Genomic DNA, 23,686 nt, shown 5'->3' on the forward strand with positions numbered 1-23,686 from the left:
CACTCGCTGCTCTCCAGGCCACAGATGTTGTCAGCTGCATCAGGTCTTTCTTCAATCAACTTAATATCAACAAACGAGCTGCTGTAGGTTTCCATTTTGCTGGTGCTTCCGAGCCTTCAGCCCAGGCTGGCACTCGGCATCTCTTCCTCCTGATTTCCCTTTCGCAGTTCACACGACAAACAGTTTTCCACCACTCTATAAAAGTGATTTTGCAGAACAAATGTGGGGTTTTTTGCTTGTTTCTGGCTTTACTTCCTCGCCTCTTGTTGGACTGAAGAATAGAGGCAGGGCTGGGATGAAAAACTGCTATGAATGCTCACCACGCTGTGCTTAGCTGCTTGGGAAGAGGTGGTGCTAGCCTTTGGAGTTACCTCTTCCCTCTAACATGCCATTTGTGTGGTCTATCCTCCTTACAATTTGGTTTATGTTGTAAAATGCACCTTCCAATGATGGAGAGAGTGTGTGGTTCCCGGTGGATCGCTGCTGACCCTGTGTCCTATTGAGAGCTCTTGCTGTGTGCAGTTTGGTACTTGCTGGTGAGGAAATCAATACCAGATCAAATAAGCTGACATGTAGGCTCCAGATGTAGTTCTGTGTATTAATTGGATTGAAGAGGCTTATTCTTTAAGTATAGGAAGAGCATTTTTGATGAAGCAGAAACCAACCTGAGCTTCTTCCAATGGAATCCAAATCTTCAGTTCAAGCTGCAGACTGGGCCATATCCTGCTGCTGTGGTTCTTCATAGAATGTTTTGGGTTAGAAGGGACCTTAAAGCTCATCCAGTTCCAACCCCCTGCCACGGGCAGGGACACCTTCCACTAGAGCAGGTTGCTCCAAGCCACTGTGTCCAACCTGGCCTTGAACACTGCCAGGGATGGGGCAGCCACAGCTTCTCTGGGAAAAGTCTGTGCCAGCGCCTCAGCACCCTCACAGGGAAGAGCTTCTGCCTAATGTCTGATCCACCTGAGGATTAGTAATGTCTTTTCCACCCAAGAAGATACACAACATGTGCTTCATCACATCACGCAGCATGAAATCTTAAACTCTCTCAGCCCTGCTGTTTCATATCAATCCCAACAAACATGAATCCAAACCAAAGGCTGTTGGGTACCAATCATGATGGTGCTGGATACACCAAGATGTGAATTCTTCGGCACCAGGCGCTGCGGGACTGCCTGGATCCAGGAGGTGCTGAGCAGATTTGTCCCTGCAGGGCATGGCAGGCGTTTTCTCCCTGTGCCAACAACAGCTCCAGCGGGCAGGCACACCTTACAAACCCATGACACATCCACTTTCAGGAGAGCAAACGGGGCAGTTTCTCCATGACCTTACCCATTCCCCAGCATCGGGTGGAGGGGGTTTTTCCTCTGCCCTACCTGTTCCCAGCAAGTGAGTAACATGCCCCAAGCCTGCTTTTCAATAAGGAAGTTCAGTATCATTTCTAGGCAGTGCTAATTCACAACACTTTCCTTGGGCAGGATCCTATGGGGAGTTGCTCCTTTCCGGCATTTGAATGCAATTTGCATGTTTCAAGTCTCATTTGTCTGGAAATGAGCTGGAACTGGCACTGGTGCTAAAGCTCCTGCTTCAGGTTCCACTCCATCCCTTCTGAAGCCCCGTGTTGCATCAATCCGTCCCACCCCAGGGAGGTTCTGCTGCTTTCAGGAATGCTAAACTTGACTGGTAAAATCTGAATATTGCTCTGTCTACATCAGATATAGCTCAGTGCTTTCATGAGCAGCCACATGCTGATTTATGGCAACGTGCTATTTATTTATCAACATTTACATTGTGGATTTTTAAATTATTCTAATAACATCAGGCCAACAAGTTGGTCATGATGTTACTCCTTTCAAGTCTGCCTTTGAACACATATATAAATCAACTCGCCTTTGATGTGAAATTGGAGATTTCATAACCCTCTGTTTACTTTTGGGTTTAAAAAATAAGCTGAAGGGAAAACAAAAAAACCCCAAAAAACAAATAGTACTTTGTATCTCATTAAAAATAGTTTCTAGCACATTAAAAACTATATTGTTTTAGGAAACAACAACTAAGAAAGAGCTGAAAAAGCATTTGATTTCTTTAATGACTGATAGTTGACTGCAACCATCCCACTTTTCTGCAGGCACTGAAATATGCCTGAAACTGTTCTCCTGTGTGTGAAATGGGCTCGTTTTTTCTTTAAGCATTGAAATGCCCCATCCCACTGTCCTTCATGGAAGTGCTTAAAAAGGAAAATCGATAGGAATTATGAAGTAACAAGGACAGCTGCAAATGCGTTGACACAGTTTCTGTAAGTGAGGTAACATCAGGAAAGCGCAGATCACGATCCAGTTACTGCTCTGGTAAATCAGAGATTTTTAACTCTTTTGACTTGCAAACTTTGTAAGAAACAACTAAAGCAATGCTCCGGCAGTCCAAAATCAGCAGGTTTTCATAGAATCAGAGAATCCCAGACTGGTTTGGGTTGGAAGGGAGCTTAAAGCTCGTCCAGTTCCAACCCCCTGCCACGGGCAGGGATACCTTCCACTAGAGCAGGTTGCTCCAAGCCCCTGTGTCCAACCTGGCCTTGAACACTGCCAGGGATGGGGCAGCCACAGCTTCTCTGGGCACCCTGTGCCAGTGCCTCACCATGTTTTCCAAATGTAGTTTGGGATAAAAACCAGAGGAATGAAGAATTGCCTTCAGCAAGTTATAAGGTGCTGGTGTCCCAGGGAGTGGAGTGGAAGTACCAGGTCTGGCTCTGACAGGGGGCTTCTGGCATCGTACCCACTGAGCGTCACTGCCTGTGCTCAAGCAAACTCTTAACTCCTGGAGTTTTGTCTGCCTAAGGGTTAGGTTGCCTCTGTGCAGTACAGGAATGAGGTATCCATGTGGGGAAGAGAGGGCTAGGAATTAACAAACCCTTCTTCTAGCTTATCAAATACATGCAATGAGATGAATCTCAGTTTAAAGTCTCTAGTAGCGCATGAGTGTCACATCCATTCCCCTTGAGTAACCAGAGCTCCAGACAAAAGCATTACACATTCACTCCTGGACCTGGTTGCCGTATCCACGGATGAGTAATTTCCCTCCTGTGTGTAAATAATTTCCGGCTGGACTCCTGTTCCTGCTCCGTCACACGGGCAGGTGAGTATCAGCTCTTCTCAGCTCCCAGTGATGGCCATTCACTTACTCCTAGGAGAAGAGCTGTTGAAACAGTTCCACCATAGTTTAATTGTGCCTCTGGACCTGTAGTAATTTACTGGGGCAATTACTCTGAGGAGGCTTCAGCCCAGCTGCCTTTGGGTGGAAATCAAAGGCGAGAGGAGCCCTCGTACCACAAACCCCTTTGTTCTGAGGATCTTGAGGAGTGCTGGAGGAACGAGGGACGTGATGTTTGCGTCAGAAGGGTGGGTCACCAGGAACACAGTTTATAAACATCTTTACACGCTGGAGATCTGCACCGAGATTCCTCCATCAAAGTGTGGGGTGGGACCCCACTCTCCTGAGGTTCTCCAGCCTGGAGCCCACAGCATCTCAGTAGCTCTTTTATCTTGAAATTGCCCTCAGCTCCTGCAAAGGACTACAACTTTTTTAAGCAGCCTCTTTGCATAAGGACTCTTGGCCTCAGGGAACCCCAGCTGGTATAAATTCACTTCAAAGGCTTTACATCAGCAGCAGATCCATCCTCCTGTCTTTCTTTTCCCTGTAAAGCACCAGAAACACCTCTGATGCCCTATTCCAAAGGGGAATAGGAACAGGAGCAACACCAGGACTATTCCAGCATGGGGCTGGAAAGGCCAAGAACTGTGTGTGCCTCTGTGTGGGTCTCCCTAACCTTCCTAGGAAAGGAGAAGATCTGTTTCTTCCATAAAGAGGCAGGAAGGTGGGATTTTCCATACCGAAGCATGGGGGCTGGATGCTGCCCTGACTCCACCCCGTACTGCACGTGGTAGCCCTGGAGCCAGCGCACTCCAGGCATGCTTGGGCTCCTAAATCTGGCAAATCCTATTATAAATCAGGCCAGATCTTCTTCCTCAGCACAAAAATGAAGGCAAGTGAGCTTCATCTGCAGAGTGTTTGGTTAGGATGGGGTGAAGGACCTGCTGTGAGTGGCTGAAGAAGCTGCCATGTGCTGGGTATTGATGCCACCACAGAGGTCCCCATGGTTGTGTCCTTGCTGAGCCTTGTGCTGGGGCCAGCGCTCAGCCCCACGCTGTAGTGAAGATGTAAAAGCAAACACTGCACCTGGCAGTGCAGGGAAACCATGAGCAGCAGCGTGGGCAGCCAGGAGGGGAACTGTGAGGGAACTTTCCCAACTGTAATCAAGGAAATTGCCACACACACGCACGACTGGGAAGCTGGAAAGGAACTGTGATTCCCTCTAGCAGAGCACACACGAAAAAGGGTCACTGCTGGTAATCAAAGAGTGATTCAATTTCTGGGAGACTTAATTTGCTTCAGATGACTTCTGCAGTTACTGCAGAGCATGCAAAACAGGAAAGCTCCACACGATGCGATGGCATTTTCTCACACAACCCTCCAGATGGTTTCAGACCTCCGTGACTTGCCGGGAAGGTCAGCTGGAGCATCAGGGATAGTTGGTTATTACTAACCTCAGCTGGGGCTTCATCTTACTTACATTATCTGCACTCTTTTCATCAGTCGAATGTGTTGATTGCATGGTCCTGTGATCAAATTTGGCGTATAGAGAAGGGAGCACTAAGCCTGCTTCTGATGTTGCTTCTTTTTAAGGGAAGAGCACCTACAAAGATGCAGGAGAGGGACTCTTCATCAGGGACTGTAGCGATAGGGCAAGGGAGAATGGGTTTAAATTTAAACAGAGGAATTTCAGGTTAGATATAAGGAAGAAGTTCTTCACTGTGAGGTCGGTGAAGCACTGGAACATGTTGCCCAAAGAAGTGGTGGTTGCCCCATCCCTGGCAGTGTTCAAGGCCAGGTTGGACACAGGGGCTTGGAGCAACCTGCTCTAGTGGAAGGTGTCCCTGCCCATGGCAGGGGGTTGGAACTGGATGATCTTGAGGTCCTTTCCAGCTCAAAGCATTCTGGGATTCTACGATTCTATGAACACTCCGTTGGGTTGAGGTGGCCATCCCTTCCCATGTACATACGATTGCATCCACATGTATTTTCAGTTTCCATCTGCACAGGGAGTTATCTGTGCTGATTTCCTTTGGGAAAGGCCCTGAGATTATTATTAATTATGAAAATAAGAGCACGTGTCCCCGTGTTGCTGATAGGCACCATCCTAATTGCCAAGCTGAGGGCCACGCAGGAGCTCTCTGAAGCAGCAACACTTCTGTTTGCTCTGTGGCAGAGCAGTTGGTATTTTCTCATTGCTAGCGTGCAATCTGTTTGTTTTACCCTTTGCTGTCACATCAATTCAACGAAGGGATCGTTACAGAGCTTTGCACATGACATCAGGCATCGATCTGGACAGAGGCAGCAACCTGCTTTCTCTCCCTGCAGGCAAATGGCAATGCAGTTCGGAGCAAGCAGTGTCACTCCTGAGCATCCTCACATCAAGGGAAGCTCAGGAAAAATCCCAAATATCCCCTGGGAGCAGTGAAGACATCATGGTTTCCATGTGCACCATCAGCAGGCTCAACTGTGATGGTTTTTAAAGGGTGCAGTGTTATTAAGTAAATGGCATCCTGGCCTGTGTCAGCACCAGTGTGGCAGCAGGACCAGGGCAGTGATTGTCCCCCTGCACTGGGCACTGGTGAGGCTGCACCTCGAATCCTGTGTCAGTTCTGGGCCCCTCACTGCAAGAGAGACGTTGAGGTGCTGGAGCGGGGCCAGAGAAGGGCACCGGAGCTGGTGCAGGGCCTGGAGCACAAGTGTGATGAGGAACGGCTGAGGGACCTGGGGGGTTTAGTCTGGAGAAGAGAAGGCTCAGGGGGGACCTTATCGCTCTCTGCAACTGCCTGACAGGAGGATGGAGCCAGGAGGGGGCTGGTCTCTGCTCCCAAGGAACAAGGGATGGGACAAGAGGAAACGGCCTCAAGCTGCCCCAGGGCAGGTTTAGATGGAGCTGAGGAACAATTCCTTCCCCAGAGGGTGCTCAGGCATTGGAACAGGCTGCCCAGGGCAGGGCTGGAGTCACCGTCCCTGCAAGTGTTCACACCCCGTGTAGCCGAGGCCTCAGTGCCATGGGTTAGTGGTGGCCTTGGCAGTGCTGGGGAATGGTTGGACTTGATGAGCTTAAAGGTCTTTTCCAACCCGGTTGATTCTGTGATTCTATGAAACCCTCCTTAGGTGCCAGCATCACTCAGATGGTAATTTGCAGTGAGCTTTGCAAAGCATGTGTGTTTTCTCACAGCACTGTGGGTGTCTCGGCTGGGTCTGGCCCCCACAGTGCTTTTAGCAGCGCTGGGATCCTGCTGTCTGCTTTCGTAAGAGATTGCTGATTAAAAGCCTGGAAAAATGAGTGTAAGGCTGTTGGAGGAGATGAAGGGGACAGGTTTCTGGTTAAAGATCAGATAGGAGAATCCCAAGGTCTTGTATCTGGCCTCATCTCCACTGCGGATGGCTTGGGTGACCCTGTGGAACCCAAATAATGGCTCTGTGCCTCCGTGAGAAGGCAGCAGCCAGCCTTTGTCCTGGAGGAAGCCACTTGTGAAGTAAAGCCATTTTTTCAGCTGTTTGCCCACCACTTGGGATTATTTGTCTGTGAGGGGTGATCGTGTAGCAAACCTGCGTGATTCAACATTGCCTAAAAGTTTTTTGTGTCATCATCTGATTGTGGTGTTTTCCTTGTGAAGATAAAGGCCTCGATCCACAGAAGTGTTTCAGCACATGCTTCACTGGGAGCCTGTGGGAGCATTCACGTGTTGGTGGCCAGGGCTTGTGACCAGCCAAAGTACGTCAGTGTGAGGAACGACGGGGTCAGAGCTCTCCTCCTCCCACGAGCTTTCTTTACTTGGATCTCATCTTCCTGCCACTCATTCTCCATCACTAAGGTCTCTCTCAGGAGTTTCAAAAGGCTTTTGTCCCTCTTGGTTGACGTGAAGTTTAGTGGGGACCTTGTGAGCTGAAGCCCATGACCCAGCGCTGTGGGATGCCATCCTTCATATCCCACTCATGCCTGTATCCCATGAGATGGCATCTTTCACATCCCACTCCTGCCCGTATCCCGTGAGATGGCATCTGTCATGTTTTACTCCCACCCATATCTCATAAGATGGCATCTTTCATGTCTTACTTCTGCCCATATCCCATCAGATGGCATCTTTCACTTCCCACTCCTGCCCATATCCCATGAGATGGCCTCCTTCTCATCCTGCTCTTGCTTGTATCCCATGAGGTGGCATCCTTCACATCCTGCTCCTGCCTGCATCCCATGAGACAGTATTTAAACTGGTTAAGTAACCTGGAAAGTGAGGTCTCGCTGTGGGCATTCACACTGGCAGGGCAAGGCAGGTTGCTGTAAGACAGCAGAGATGGTGGTGGCAGAGTCCGAGCAGATAGCACCCATCTTTGGTCTGCTCACATAGCAAAAGGTAGATGGCATCAGCTTTCCACTTCTGATAATCAAGAATTTAAGGAGAGAAGAGAGTGCATTCACAGCTTCATTTTGCTCTATGTGATTCTTGTCGCCAAAAGGCTTGAAGGGGAGTCCCGTCTGGATGGTGCTGAGCCGCAGCTGGAGCCATGCTTGGCCAGCAAGGGGTGATTTTTAGGGAGCTGCAGGCTCTGCATGGGCTGTCTGCAGGCTCTGCATCTCCCTGCTTGCATCAGCTCATGCAGCAGGGACAAGGGGGTGCAATGCAGCACCAGCTCCCCCATGCCCTGCATGTCCCGCAGCACGCGAGGAAGCCCCGTGATGCCGTTCCAAGCGAGGCTGATAACGTTTAATGGAGAAAGGAAATGATTTTAGATCACAGATTGCACTTTTATTTTAGGAATCCTGGCTGCTGTCGTGCAGTGTATTGCAGCCACAGTCACCAAGGACGTCCTAAAGCAGCGAGTGCTGCGCATCAGCGGCGATTCCTTGCTGTGATTTCTATCACATACGCAGTGCAATGGGCAATGGGCTTTGCTTTTGATCTGATGCTAAAAAGACAGCTACAGCTTCCTAATAAAGCCATTGCATATCAGTCTCAAGTAAAAAATACAGAAAGGATCAGATCTTGACATCTGAGTTGTGAATATATACTTGTAAGAAAGGATTTATTAAGTGCAGAGTGACATTACAGATTAAAGGTTATTATTAGTTCATTCCTAAAAAATAATTCTATGTTGTGAAGGTACATTTTGCTACATTGCTGCATTTTGCCCTTCACCACGTAGAGGAGAAATATCTATCATCACACTGAAAAAGTGAAAATTGATGCTTTTCAAAACCCCTGTGTGAATACTTGCTTTGGAAATCCTCAGCCTCTGTAATGAAAAGGATTAAACCAAAGCAGAAATGGAGAAGAGCTACTGCCTACTTTTGACTTATTTAAATATGCACAGAGCTTCCTCCATTTTAATCTCCCTCATCAAAAGATGGCTGTGTGACTAGAGCTGTCAGCTCCTCGGAAACCAGCATCATTTTTGTGTCGGAGAGAGCAGCTGAGCAAGGCTGATGTGGAGTGGGGACCCCCTTCAGCCAACTAAGCAACCAGGACCATTCGTAATCCCTAAGTGCTTCCAGCCTTCCAGCTGAATACATTTGGATTAGTTCTCGTTCCTCCGTGCAGCCCCTGATTTCATTATTCTCTCCTGCGAGCAAATACACCCACGTTCAGCCCTCTGCAAAGATGCTGTGCCAGGCTTGGCTTTGTCTGGGAGTAGCAACCGCCGGGTTCGGGGGGATCTCCGGCTCTGATGGATGCTGCCTTCTGTGATTGACTGGGGAGGGGGTGTCCGTGTGTGCCCGAGGAGCATTCCCATCTGACCGGCGACTTCTCCGTGAGGATTTGTGGACAGTGCTGAGGAGTTTTCCAAAATGCCTGAAGCCAACTATTTATTGTCTGTATCTTGGGGTTATATTAAGGTGGGTTTAAATCCTAAAGGCTTGTAAGGGATGGGGTTTTGTGCTGTATTGCTTAGATAAAACATCTATAAGGAGAATATGCTTTTACATGGTTATTTGTGTGTACTGCAGGGCAAGAGATGCACTTATATGAGTACTGTGCATGCAGCTTACATGTATGTAATTTTTTCTCCCTTTGGGAATTCAGTGGTGCAGGATAACATGATGCAGCAATGAAAAGATGTGGTTATAAAATTAGAATTGTAGCATATATCTCTGGGTGAATAAATGCTTGAATCCTGCATTTTACTGCAACGATCCAAGCAGATGTTCAGATTTATGGCATATTTCTCCTCTGTTATGTTCTTATGCCGTTGTCTTTTACTTGCATATTACAAAATGGAGCAAACTTAGGAAATGCAGAACAAAAGAAGGTTATAGGATGTGGGATTTAAAACCTATACAAGAATTTGATTGTTCAGAGAGATTATCTGAAACGTTATCTCCTCATTTCTTGCAGTAAAAACTAACATGCATCCCCGGAGGAAATGAATTTTGCTGTTTAGTGTACTGAAAAGAAATCTCTAGTCATGATGGTGCTGACCAGTATCTAAATGAAACCATATGTAGCTGACTCCGTTCCATATACATCCAGGATGTTGCTTTTAACGTCTCATTTGTGAACTCGCTTGTGATAAAGCTGTATTAATTTGGAAAAGCATCCAGAAAAATACCATCTTTGTGTATGTGCTCTTTCCCTCCCAGTTCAAGAGGATGCTGAACCGGGAGCTGACACACCTTTCCGAGATGAGCCGCTCCGGCAACCAGGTGTCCGAGTACATTTCCAACACTTTCCTGGGTAAGGAATCACATCCCAAGCTTTCGGGTGACTCAAAGCTCATGATGAATGGCAGCCTCATAGCCACCAGTCAGCACTTGTGCCCAGTTTGCCTTTAGGGCAAAGCATTAGTTTTGATTTTTCACTTTCAAAATGGACCTAGGGAGGGCAATAATACAGGGTTTGGATAAGTCTATCCACAGAGGAATGCCTTCTCCAAATGAAAAGAGGTTTCTGCTCAGATTGCATTAAGCTGCTGGTAGATGCCTTGTGCAGTGTTCAGTTTTGTGTTGACCTTACGTAAAGGACAAAGTCACACAAGCCCAACTGCATCCTCTCATCCTTGCAGCTGCTGCCTCATGCAGCTGCATCTTCCTCCTTCAGAGACAGGGGTCAGAGAAGTAGGTTCAGCACAGATATTTTATTTTATATATTACTCTGTGTGTATTTGCTCATTTTGCACTGGAAGCCAGAATAGAGAGAATATTTTGCATTTCACTAGTTTTGTTGGAGCTTGTAGGACTACTGACAGGAATTAATCCTCTGGGTTTACAAAATATATTTGTTACAAAACCCAGAATTTTCTGTGTTCTCAAGCAGCTTTAGAATTTGTGACCATTTGCATGTAAAATGAAGCTTAGCACAGGACCTGAAGGGGCTGACAAGGAAGCTGGAGAGGGGCTTTGGACAAGGGCCTGTAGGGACAGGACAAGGGGAATGGCTTTAACCTGCCAGAGGGGAGATTGAGATGAGCTCTGAGGCAGAAGCTCTTCCCTGTGAGGGTGCTGAGGCGCTGGCACAGACTTTTCCCAGAGAAGCTGTGGCTGCCCCATCCCTGGCAGTGTTCAAGGCCAGGTTGGACACCGGGGCTTGGAGCAACCTGCTCTAGTGGAAGGTGTCCCTGCCCGTGGCAGGGGTTGGAACTGGATGAGCCTTACAGTCCCCCCTTCCAACCCAAACCATTCTAGGATTCTATATTGCTGAGTCCAACAGCTTCAAGTGCTGAGTGTATGTGGGATGCTGGAGCTCATGGGGGACTCGTGCCCTGCGGTTAAGACGTCTCAGAATGCATTCACTGTATGACACACAATTATTCCCATTAAGGGATTTTAAAGTGATTTCTGTAGCCAGTTGGAACTGGAACTACTGCGTGCATTTAGGACACATCACATCACTAATAATCCATGTAAGTCTGTAGCTGCTTTGTGGGAATACATTTGCCCTGTCTTATCAGTCAGCTTCATCATGACATCCAGAACATGACTTAATACAGGGAGTAGAAGCAAGGCTGCCGTGCTGCTTCAACTGGAGAGCCTGGAGCATACACAGCCCGCTGGGGAGCGTGACCACCATGGCATTTTGAGGCAGCTCTTGCCAGTAGGCATGTATCTATGGGACAGAGAGACACCCAGTGTGGCTTGATACTGTGGACCTCACACAAAACCCATAAACCACACCTACAGTCAAGTTAGAGGAGTCTCTGTTGTACCAGGGACTAATTAGCTGAAGCCAGTGCTGGTGCTAATGGGGCTCTATTATTCACTGCACTTGGGCTGGGTCAGGTAACTGCATTTCCCTTTGCAGGTCTTGACAATGGGTCTTATTCATCCCTATTCTCACATACTCTTGTAACGGTGACGTCCTTCCTGGTTTGTGACAGTTTGAGGGCCACTCAACCTCTTTGGGCTGTGTTGCCAAGTGGCGCAGGTTTACCAGATTGGGACAGATTGCAGCTTAATTGCTCATATTAAAAAGAAATGAGTAAAGCTTTTAAAAGGATCTTAAAGCTTTTTTTAGGAAGTCATGCTGTCACACCTTTATAAATTACTTTTTTCTCCCTTCCTAAAATTTGACTGAAAATTAAATGAATGCCCAAAATAACAGGAGTGTACAACTGAGGAAGCTGAACAAGCAAGCAAAAAGAAACAAGTGGATAGGAGATTAATTTATCTTCAACCAGTACTAGAGGGGCTGACTTATAGATATTAAAACCTTCATTTTTATTCAGTCTCTAGACTTTATTAAATGAGAAAGGCACCAAGAACCAAGGCACCAGAAGGGCCAGCCCTGCTGTCGGTTTGGTCAGTGAGAGCAAGGATTCCAGCTTTAAATCCCTATGAAAGACAAAGATGAAAACTGGTGGTTTTCATAGAAGAACCCTGGAATGGTTTGGGTTGGAAGGGAGCTTAAAGCTCATCCAGTTCCAACCCCCTGCCACGGGCAGGGACACCTTCCACTAGAGCAGGTTGCTCCAAGCCCCTGTGTCCAACCTGGCCTTGAACACTGCCAGGGATGGGGCAGCCACAGCTTCTCTGGGAAAAGTCTGTGCCAGCGCCTCAGCACCCTCACAGGGAAGAGCTTCTGCCTCAGAGCTCATCTCAATCTCCCCTCTGGCAGGTTAAAGCCATTCCCCTTGTCCGGTCCCTACAGGCCCGTTTGTCATTGGCCACACCACATAAATGGGGAAGATCACAATGGCCTTTCAGCCCTCGCCCTTTCCTGAGGGTGAAGGGTGTTGCTGCTGCCACCACCATGGGGACTTGATTTAACAAACTGGACATTTCTATTCAAGAATGTCCATTTTACGCTAACCTGGTGTTAGTCATTGCTAAACAGATTATGTAGAGGAAAGTCCTTCTGTTGTTCAGCAGAAAGACACAGGGGAAACACCCATTGATGTCACCTTACTGTGGCTGTGAATAATGGCTTCCCTCTTAATTGCAGAGTTGCAGACACACTGGTAGTTCTTATTTCAGAGATTTTTAATTAAGCCAAAGCAAAGGTAACTAATGCCTCAGTGCTTAGTCCCTCCAGAGGTCCTCAGAGATGCAAAGGTGCAAAGGGATCATAGCAGCCTTTCCTAAGAGTTCATGGTTAGCCTGAAAGTAATGAGCCACTGTCTCTCCGTTCTAACGCAGCAGATAAATCAGTGGTAAAGGCAGTCAGTAGCACATGTGGATAGATTTATTCATTCAACACATCTCCACAGCCAAGTTTGTGCCCCACTAGATAGATGCCTGCTTAATGTGCAGGAATATTGTCGCTATCTCTGAGCATGACAACAGAAATATGGCCTGTGTTATTCTATACATGTTATTGTTACATATGCTATACATATATATGCATTTTATATATAATATAGTTATCTATCTATATATGTTATACGTGTTATAGATGATATTCTATACGTAAGTAAAGGGCAAACCTCTAATAAACCAGTGGCACCAGTTTGTTGCTGGGTTGGTGTTTTAAGAGCAGGGAGTATGGAGATGGGTTTGGCCCTAATAAGTAACAACAGAGTGGCTATGAAAATACAATCTTATATCTATTCTTAATCTATTGAGGAAAATTTGTTCTTTTGAATATATATTTTATTTTCCTGAAAACAGGTGATAAAAATTAATTAAGATCTATCCATAAGCAGAATCTGGTGCCCTTCAGGCATGGAGAGCTATGTCCTGGACATGTGCTCTGTCCCCAAGTGATGCAGCTTGACAATGGCTCTGCTGAAAGCAGCCTGGCACTTGGTGTCCCAGCAGAGCTCAGTGGGAAGGGTCAGCCTTGCCAAGGGCAAACAGAGGTTATGTGACTGTTTTGCTTTGCTTTTGATTCAGTTCAGTCCCCAAAATAGAGAAAGCCCCAGCAGAAACATGTGGGTTTGAACTGGTGCAGAGCCACTTAGTCAGCAGAGCTAAGGGTTGATTTTGGGGGGTGTGATGGTGCTCACACTGCAAACAACTCAGAGATTGACTCATTCTACTTTTCTTGGTTACAGACAAGCAGAATGATGTGGAGATTCCTTCTCCCACCCAGAAAGACAGAGAAAAGAAGAAAAAACAGCAGCTCATGACACAGATCAGCGGAGTGAAAAAATTAATGCATAGTTCAAGCTTAAATAACACCAGCATTTCGCGATTTGGTGTGAAGACAGAAAAGGAAGACCATCTGGCCAAGGTATGACAGGTTCTTGCAGTTCTGGGAGAAGTGGGGATTTGTCTGGAAGCTGGGGATGAACTGGCTGGCTGGACTGTATCCCCTTGTAAAACTGAAATTGGCATCCCTGAAGTGATGTGGCCATTACAGATGCTGCAATTAATGGCACCAGGCCCTAACAGCATATTCTATGTTCATAAATTTCTTGGAAATATCCCTAAAATAATAATAAAAATATGATGGAAGCTGGAGAGAGCAGTTATCAGACACAGGAAACTAAAGCAACACTAAGTCCAGCAGACTGGCTGTGGGGCCTTTGTCAGGGCATTTCTTCTTGCAGCCTGGAAACACACGTCACACATAATTCCCCTGCCACACAGAGAAATGTCATCTCCTTGCACAAGTGCTTTGGCATCAGCCCTTCCCAGTCCCTCTCTCTTGGTGTGTTTTAAGTACTTGTGTTCATGCACTCACCTAATTCCCACAATGAACATTGAATTTGCATCTTCTTAAACGTTTGAAAAATGCAAAAGATGCAGAGCAAGTGCTGAATGCAGAATTGCCTTGGAAAATACTGTAACCATTCTCTTTTTGTCCTTCCCAAAGGAACTGGAGGATCTGAATAAGTGGGGTCTCAACATCTTCAATGTGGCCAGGTATTCCCACAACAGGCCGCTCACCTGCATTATGTACGCGATATTTCAGGTTGGTTGTTTTCTGATCAAATCTGCTGCTCTTTTACAACATTACTTAAGCTCCTAATTGCTTGCTGCCTTATTGCCTTCCACTGTATGACTCTCTTATTTTATATCCGCATGTATCCTTGTACCATTTATTATGCAGGAGCGAGATCTACTGAAAACATTCAAGATCTCATCAGACACTTTCGTGACGTACATGATGACACTGGAAGACCACTACCACTCTGATGTGGCTTACCACAACAGCCTCCACGCTGCTGATGTTGCCCAGTCCACGCACGTCCTGCTCTCTACCCCCGCACTGGATGTGAGTTTCCCAGTTTGAGCTCAGTGCTTTGTGTTGGACAGTTGTTTGTTGTCTTTAAAGGTGGGATGGAGGCTTGAAAGCACCACATTGCCTATGTGAATATAGAAGGGAAACCTTAAGCTGTGTCAGTGGCCAGTAGCACTCAGACTTGCAAAAAGCAGTGTGCTGCCTGCTCTTCTGAGGGCTCAGTTTACTGCCAGGGAAATCACCAGTGAGAAATTTCAGCAGCAGCTTTGCCTGTAATTTCTGTTTCATCTTAAAAGAGCACATGCTGCTTTTTAGACCTTTCTTCTGCGTAAATGTCTTGCCCTCAGAAAACTCATTTAAAAAGCACAATTTGTTTCTCTACATCAGCCTCCCAAACTGCTGAGAGATAAAACATAAGGACTTCTCTGATAAATTCCTTTTGTCCTTCCTAGGCTGTCTTCACTGATTTGGAAATCCTTGCTGCAATCTTTGCAGCTGCAATTCATGATGTGGATCACCCCGGGGTCTCCAATCAATTTCTTATTAACACAAGTGAGTTTTGTTTCAGATACAGTCATAACTTCATCCTCAAACTTGGAAACTAATGGAACTGCATTTTCCATTACAGTGGGGTCACACATTATGACTTTCTCATAATATTGTGCAGTAAACTAGTTGGACATTATGAAATAAGCAGTAATTACAATGAAATTCCTAACAAAGGAAGCTATTGTAGTACAATTTGCAAAATGCCCTTGAAGCTTGTGAGTATTACTACTTGCTAATGCATAATAATTCTTCCAGGCTCGAGTGCAAATTTTATTGTTAATAGAAGATAAATAACACTATTGCTATTGACAACAATGAAGCTAAATATTGTGGTTCATATTGTGCTCTGCAACAGCCTAAGCATGTATCTTGATTCCAAAAGATGGGTATTGTTCTTTTATGGAAAGTGTGTTTGTAGGATTCTTGCTTTCTGTTGTCAGTGATTCTGAAGCCTGTAACTAAGTCAACCAAGTATTATTTTGTTCATTAGAACTGAGCAAAGGGCTGTTTATATTATATACATATGTGCTCAGATTGGAAACCACACGCTCTTGGCACACATGAAGCCAAAGAAGAAAACTTTTCCCAATTTATTGCATACAGATAAACATTTAATTACCCAGGACAAGAGTTTGCTGTTTGAAATCACACATTTCACATGCTGGACTCACATATTTGTGTTTCTTTGCTAGATTCTGAACTAGCCCTGATGTACAATGATGAATCTGTCTTGGAGAACCACCATCTTGCTGTGGGTTTCAAACTGCTTCAAGAGGAGCACTGTGACATCTTCCAGAACCTGACCAAGAAACAGCGTCAGACGCTCAGGAAGATGGTCATTGACATGGTATGAGCTATGCAGATGCTGCTCCTCTGCTTAAACAAAAGACTGGCTGCTTTGTATGGTTGCCTGTACTGAGATCCTGTTTTCACTTCTGTAAAGGTGTTGGCGACAGATATGTCCAAGCATATGAGCCTGTTAGCTGATCTGAAGACTATGGTGGAAACCAAGAAAGTGACCAGTTCAGGAGTCCTCCTTCTGGACAACTACACAGACAGAATACAGGTATGTCAGCCAGGTTTCCTGGATTTTATGTATTTTGTTAGATTATATATTAGGAAGAAGCTCTTCCCTGTGAGGGTGCTGAGGCGCTGGCACAGGGTGCCCAGAGAAGCTGTGGCTGCCCCATCCCTGGCAGTGTTCAAGGCCAGGTTGGACACAGGGGCTTGGAGCAACCTGCTCTAGTGGAAGGTGTCCCTGCCCGTGGCAGGGGGTTGGAACTGGATGAGCTTTAAGCTCCCTTCCAACCCAAACCATTCCTTGATTCTGTGAAACCATGCTGCTGTTTTTACTGTGGCCTTTAAATATAGAAGCTACTGACCTAAATTTTCTTCTGTTCTGCACCGCAAAGAGGCACAAGGTGGTCCCATGTTTTTTAGACTAATGGGATTATGTTTTAGCACTTAGAGTGTACAGCTGCAAACATGCATGTTCTTCTGAAGCTGATCAGCCTTACAAGGCTGAGTTTTTGAGGGCTCCTGAATTTGCTTGCTGCTTATTCCTGTTTGTTTCTCCTGTCAATAAAGTATAGCAAGATTGCTGTAGCATTGTGAATTTAATTTGTAACCCAGTACCTAAAGCAACTTTCACATCAAGCTGAAATTAGTGATGTACAGTCTGTTCCTTGTATAATCTAATCCTTTATTTGCAGAAATAACAAAGCAGTGCTGGGACAGGGTTTCGTAGTTAGTAGGACAAGATATATCCTAATCTCTCCACTTTGATGGCCAACATGTTAGGAGCAGGGAAAACTCTCCTTAATGTTTTATTTAAGACTGCTGATGTTCAAACAGGTCATTCCATTGCTGTCCAGATCCTTGCAGCCACAGTTTTTGTGTGTGCGTAGAAGGGATATTACTCATTTAATGAAGAAGAAGCATTTAACCACCCGAGAGCGTGGAAATAAAGTCTGAATGGTGGGAAACACCTGCATTCAAAAACAAACCTGTATGATGTAATTCACATGGCTGCCACTGCACCCTGTGTAAGATGTCTGAGAAACATACAGCACATTTTACTCCTGAAATGGATCATAGAAGCCAGTCTTATATCTGGAGCTGTGGGGATGTTAATACTTTTATAGGCTGTTACATAATCAAAGAGTCTTGTGGTTAAATGTTCTGAACTAAGCAAGCAGATACAGCTTGAAACGGTCCTCTTTTTCCATTTGATTTTATGACTTTTCTGATTAATGTAATTGCAGGTTCTCCGAAATATGGTACATTGTGCAGACTTGAGTAATCCCACAAAGTCTCTGGAGCTGTACCGGCAGTGGACGGACAGGATCATGGAGGAGTTCTTCCAGCAGGGAGACAAAGAGCGGGAGAGAGGGATGGAAATCAGCCCAATGTGCGACAAACACACAGCGTCAGTGGAAAAATCACAGGTAATTGGCTGGGAGCTGCATTTCTGTACTGCCCAGGCTTGTGCTTCTAAAGCACAGACCAAATTCATCTGCTTTCTCTAGCATAATTAGGCAAAGAGCCAGCTGTTCAGGGGTTGGTTCTGATTGACCCTGACATCCAGCTGTGCCTGAAGCTCATATAGGCCGGCAAGGTGGTTCAGACTCCTTTATCTACCCCTTGGCATCAAATCTTTTCCAATGCCTGTTCATCTTGCACTGTTTGTGTCCCAGTTTCCTGAGCAAGTTGTTTGGGTTTTTTTGTCCCCCAGGCTGGAAAAAGTGCAGTTCTGATCTCCCCCTCCTTCTGCCTTCAAAGCCTCCAGCCTCCTTTATTAGCACCTCCTAAATCTACTGACATTGCACTTCGTGTTAGACATTAATAGCAATGCCAGCCCATTGAACTGCAGGGTTAGGAGCTTCTCCCAACGGAGATCCACTTCAGGACACTGGAAAAGTCTGATGTCAGTCCTTATTCAGCCTTGTGCAGAACAGTTGTGCGCTGCATGATCTGTCCAGTTAAGTTAAAGGTTGATGGAGCTGCCGTGTGCTAGGTGAAGTCAAAGAAATACTTATTTCTGTCAATACAAATCTTAAAAGGAGCTGGATATGTCTTTTTTTTTTTGAGATGAACTGGCTCATCCCTAGTTCTGATTCATAGATTAAACAGTTTCAAGGTCAGATTTTGTTCTGACCTGTGTAGCACAGGCCATAAAGTTTCACCCGGTTAGTCTGTAATGAAGCTGGTAATTTATGTTTGCCTCAACATCTTCCAACCTTTACATAATGGTGTCTTGGTTGTTGTTTCTAAATGACTCCAGCAAGTCATCATCGAGGGTTTTCAGCTTGAATAAGTAACAAAATTGATGATAATTATTTCCAAATGTCCTCTTGGGCTAAGCCAAGTGGTTTCAAAATTATTCACTCAACCACATGGTGATTTTGTTGGAAAAATCTGTCGTATTTGTTAACCTAACGAGAAATGAATCCTTCAGCTAGGCTTGGCCGGAAAAGGCCCATGTGCTCCTCATGTGAGCTCCAGTTAATTTCTTGTTTCACATGTGCACTTCACAGAGGTTCAAAATGGCATTTTTGCCATGCAAGAAAGAACAGGAGTTGCACAAAATGGCTACCGTTGAAATCCCAACTAGTGGCAGAGGAGAAAGGGAGGCAGCGTGTCCGTTCTGGAGTGAAACAAGGACTTGGTTGGAATATAGTATGCAAGTATTGCAAAGCTCTAGATAAGAAAATCGTAGAATGGTTTGGGTTGGAAAGGACCTCAAGGTCATCCAGTTCCAACCCCCCTGCCATGGGCAGGGATTCCCCACACTAGATTGTGTTGCCCAAGGCTCTGTCCAACCTGGCCTTGAACACTGCCAGGGATGGGGCATTTATCACTTCTTTGGGCAACCTGTTCCAGGGCCTCACCACCGTCACAGTAAAGAACTTCTACCTGACATCTAACCTAAACTTGCCCTGTTTCAATTTGAACCCATCACCCCTTGTCCCATCACTACAGTCCCTGCTGAAGAGTCCCTCCCCAGCATCCTTGTAGCCCCCTTCAGACACTGGAAGCTGCTCTGAGGTCGCCGCGCAGCTTCTCTTCTCCAGGCTGAACAGCCCCAGTGTTCTCAGCCTGTCTTTGTATGTGACCTCTTTACATCAAAATATTTAAGATCAGTGCTCAGCCAACTGGCCAGCTATTCCATGATCTGGGATGTTTGCTTAAAAAAACAATGGCCTGGTTCAGAAGGGACTGATCTCTCACCATCGGTGCTGGGTAGCCCTGGAGCGTTTTGGGTAGCGGTGAAGCCATCAACTAACCATAGAGAATGATTTTCTTTCTTCACTTTAAAAGTGCTCCGGAACATGTGCTGCAGGAAATTTTCATCACCTTTTTGTTTAAGCGGCCTCCACAGTATGTTACAATTGAATGTTAATGGTTCTATTGACATCCTGTTGTGTCTGAAGGAGGCATGTGCGATTTCCAAAGCAAACATCTGCACGTTGAGCCTGGCCCCTCTGAGAGCCATTTTCCTGCTGCACAGAAATGTTGTCCAGCAGAGCAAGAAGTGACACATTCTGCCAAGACGGAAGAATTTCAATCCTCTTTATGGCCATTGAGTTTTCTCCATCCTGGACGTACGTCCTCTTAGTCAGACAATTGAAAAGTGATTTAGCTCAGAGCTTACGCGCCAGCCGGCGGAAGGGCTGACGGGCTCGGCCACAACCCTCATCGTTTCCACCTCTGGATGTCATTCCATGGGAGTCGGGCAGCAGTGGTCTGTCCTCCTTCATGCAGGAGGAGGACTTCTTGGGATGAGCTGGCCCGCTTTCAGCACTCATTCCAATACAAAATGAAAGGAAGGGAAATCTCTACTAGGGCTGGCTACGCAGAGAAACACAGTGGCCACCTTGGCAGAGTAGAGCTGAAGTGCTGAAGCAGCTCAGAATAGGTACAAACTACACACTATAGTAAATTACACCAAAAGGTCAAACTTTTGTCCATAAAAACAGTGACATTGGGTTGCTAGCCTTGGGAGCGCTGGTGTTTTCACAGCTGCCAACCACATCCATACCCTGGGGTAGTGGCAGGATTGCCATCAATGCACCAGCCTTGTCTGCAGCCACCGGGGAGTCCTGTTGGAGACAGGGAAACTTTATTGATGCTTAGAGTAGAGGCAGTGATCATCTAAACTGCCCCTCTGCACTAACAGCTGGTGAGAGGCACCCCTCAGTGGGATGGTCTGTGTTCAAAGCGGTGGCTTAATCCCAGCTTCTGATTGTAGTCAGGAACAGACACCTACAGGGATATTTAAAATCATGCATGCAGCCAGGGATGGGATCAGCAGCTCAGCCGCCAAGTTTCCCAGTGGCTCCTGCTTTTAGTTAAACTTTCATCCAGGATTTGATTTTAGACAAGACATTGATTGAACTAGCCCAACGTTGTATGTGCAGCTTTGGGTATCAGATGATTATCATAGAATCTGGGAATGGCTTGGGTTGGAAGGGACCTTAAAGCTCATCCACTTCCAGCCCCCTGCCATGGGCAGGGACACCTTCCACTAGAGCAGGTTGCTCCAAGCCCCTGTGTCCAGCCTGGCCTTGAACACCGCCAGGGATGGGGCAGCCACAGCTTCTCTGGGCACCCTGTGCCAGCGCCTCAGCACCCTCACAGGGAAGAGCTTCTGCCTCAGAGCTCATCTCAGTCTCCCCTCTGGCAGGTTAAAGCCATTCCCCTTGGCCTGTCCCTACAGGCCCTTGCCCAAAGCCCCTCTCCAGGTTTCCTGGAGCCCCTTTAGGCACTGGAGCTGCTCTAAGGTCTCCCCTTCAGGAGCCTTCTCTTCTCCAGGCTGCCCCAGCCCAGCTCTCTCAGCCTGGCTCCAGAGCAGAGCTGCTCCAGCCCTCGCAGCATCTTGATTATATCTGCAACTAGACTGTGCTGGTTTGGGGACTTGCTCTGGTTGGGGTGTGGTATTTTGCTTGTAAAAATCATCTATTAACAGCATTTGAACCTTTTAGACCCATCCTGGCCATTCCCTTCCCCTAAGTGTGCATGTTCCTTTCTTTCTCAGGTGGGATTCATCGACTACATTGTCCATCCGCTCTGGGAGACGTGGGCTGACCTGGTGCAGCCCGATGCCCAGGACATCCTGGACACGCTGGAGGACAACAGGAACTGGTACCAGAGCATGATACCTCAGAGCCCATCTCCTCCACTGGAGGAGCGGGGCAGGGACTGCCAGAGCCTGATGGAGAAGTTCCAGTTTGAACTGACGCTGGAGGAGGAGGACTCGGATGGACCGGAGAAGGACGGCGAGAGCATCGGCTACTTCAGCAATACAAAGACACTCTGCGTGGCCGAGCCAGGGGAAGAGGATTCACAGAGGGAGGCAAACATAGAGATTGTGACAGAAGATACATCTCCTGTGGACACATAATGTCCTGCACCCGTGTGAGTGGATTTCAAACACTTGAGGAGCATGCAGCAGTCTGACGGACTTGCCTGCAGCCTGGGTCTGAGGCCTGTGTCTAACACGGGCTGAAAGATCTCCCCAGCTACTTGAGATTGGAGTCAGGGTTAAAGATCGTGTAGTGAATGATTGCTCAGGAAATTAACAGGTGATTTACGTTATGGTTTTAATCCTTGTCAGCTCCCAGCATCCTGTTGTCCTGGAGCTGACTCGGGTCGTGACTGAAGAGTAAATGACACACAACTGAGAGATTTTATACTGTTAGCTTTGGAATTTATACCAGTTAGACTGATAGAAACTACTGATTAATAACTCTCCATATAAAAGCTGTCCACCTGACCACCTGTCTGCAGACCTGTGTGCCTTCTTTGTAAACACTTCCATGTCTTTTCAAGAGTCTCTTAACGAAATACACGGAGTTTAGTATCAAAAGCGACACAAAAAGTGTTTCAGAATTGACGGATTCCTTTTTGATTCTTCCTGTTACAAGAAGCAGTCTTCCTTTTTTTCATGGCAATACCTGTCACTTTATTGCAGTTCATCACTTTTACAGACTAAACAGAAGGGAAACCCCCCTCTGTTTTGCATTGCTGCACCTTTAATCGTCCTCTTGCTACCCCAGGCGACCCATTCAAAGTCACTTCATGCACCATCTCCGTTCGCTTGCTAGGAATAACAGTGGGTTTTCCTCCACGGGATGTTCTTTTCTGTCGTGAGCAGGATAGAGGGTAGTTTGTTGCAGTGATGAGGCAGCGTGTGACGTGACGTGACGTGACATGACGTGACATGACATGACGTGACACGCGTTCCCCCTCAGCAGCTCCTCGGCTCAGTGGAATTTGCACACTCGGATCTTTGTGTTTCTCTCTCCTCCCCTCCACGTCTCCTAGGTTTAGGTCCACCGTCGTCCTCCTCCTGCACTGCCTTGAGCTCTAACACCTCCATTACTGTTTATAACAGTGTATTTATTACGTAATGTATATACTGTAATGTTTTGTAAGTTATTAATTTATATATGAATTGGCATCGCCTCTCGCGGCGATGTTCATGGGGTAGAAAACTCGGAACAAGAGTTGCCTTTTTTTTTTCCCCCTCTTCCTTCTAACCTTTTATATTGCATAAAATACACGAACCTGAACATAGCTGAAGAGACAGACGCAACCCAGGGAGGGCATTCGTGTGGCAGCCGCCTGTGGGGGGTTCATCTTCACAGACCCAGACCCCATGGCAATGAATGGAAGTGCTGGAAAAACCTGGAGAAGGGAACCTAAGCAAAGAAACCCCCACAACGGGGCTGGCTTTTAAATGTCCCCTTCCAACTTCTGAACAACCCAATGTGAATTTCTATGACACAAAAACCAATGTGAACTGATGTAATAATTGTGCTGTGAAACTTCTTCTGACAAAGCTTGTCCCGGCAATCGTGAGCCGTGTCAAATCTCAGTTTGTAAAATAATGTTTCAAGCTTTTGGTCCAACTTGTGACTAACTAGTTAATGAAAATAGCACAGTTGTGCATGATCAATGGGTTTGTATGTCTGTTGAACACTGCATTGTTCCAGGTGGTTATTTTATTGTCCCCCCAAAGTTTCACACAATGTATGTTATAGTATTATATATTGTGTTCAGATGCATTCTTAAAAGAGATTTTTATATGAAGTGAATAAATGAAAGCATGACCCTGCCCTGTGCCTGCTGCTTTCTTTAACAGGTCGGTGTGGGCAGGCGACGGCGGCTGCGACCCGCTGGCACCGGGCTACGCTAAAACCAAACCCTCCCATGGCCAAACCCCAGCAGAGACAAAGGGGAAGAGACGTGTTCCTGCAGCCAGAGGGCACGGCCACCCTCTCCGTGGCGGAGACCTTCTCCTTCCTGAGCGGGGCCGTGCCGGTGGCAGCGGCGACAGGAAGGCGGTTGCAGACAGGAAGGCGATGGCCGCAGCGCAGCCTGCGCCCGGCGCGGGGCGGCTCCGGGGCTCGGGGATGCTT

General features: G+C 46.7%; 1 protein-coding gene across 5 annotated transcripts in view; it reads left to right on the top strand.

Annotated features, from left to right (window-relative positions):
- Positions 1-23,383, top strand: part of PDE4B (phosphodiesterase 4B) — a 204,077-nt gene extending 180,694 nt beyond the window's left edge. For 3 of the 5 annotated variants that reach the window (XM_030494836.1, XM_030494834.1, XM_030494835.1), the window contains 9 exons: positions 9,734-9,827; positions 13,582-13,760; positions 14,346-14,444; positions 14,583-14,747; positions 15,167-15,266; positions 15,956-16,110; positions 16,207-16,329; positions 17,528-17,710; positions 21,301-23,282. In XM_030494836.1, coding sequence (XP_030350696.1) covers positions 9,734-9,827; positions 13,582-13,760; positions 14,346-14,444; positions 14,583-14,747; positions 15,167-15,266; positions 15,956-16,110; positions 16,207-16,329; positions 17,528-17,710; positions 21,301-21,666 — 1,464 coding nt within the window. In that variant the 3' untranslated portion in view covers positions 21,667-23,282. Of the gene's footprint in view, positions 1-6,710; positions 8,990-9,733; positions 9,828-13,581; positions 13,761-14,345; positions 14,445-14,582; positions 14,748-15,166; positions 15,267-15,955; positions 16,111-16,206; positions 16,330-17,527; positions 17,711-21,300 lie in introns of those variants that run through there. The other 2 variants (XM_030494833.1, XM_030494831.1) reach the window with 2 other exon arrangements.
- Positions 23,384-23,686: the final 303 nt, after the last annotated feature.

The sequence above is a fragment of the Strigops habroptila genome, chromosome 8, assembly GCF_004027225.2.
Source record: "Strigops habroptila isolate Jane chromosome 8, bStrHab1.2.pri, whole genome shotgun sequence".
In the NCBI taxonomy this organism is placed as follows: Eukaryota; Metazoa; Chordata; class Aves; order Psittaciformes; family Psittacidae; genus Strigops; species Strigops habroptila.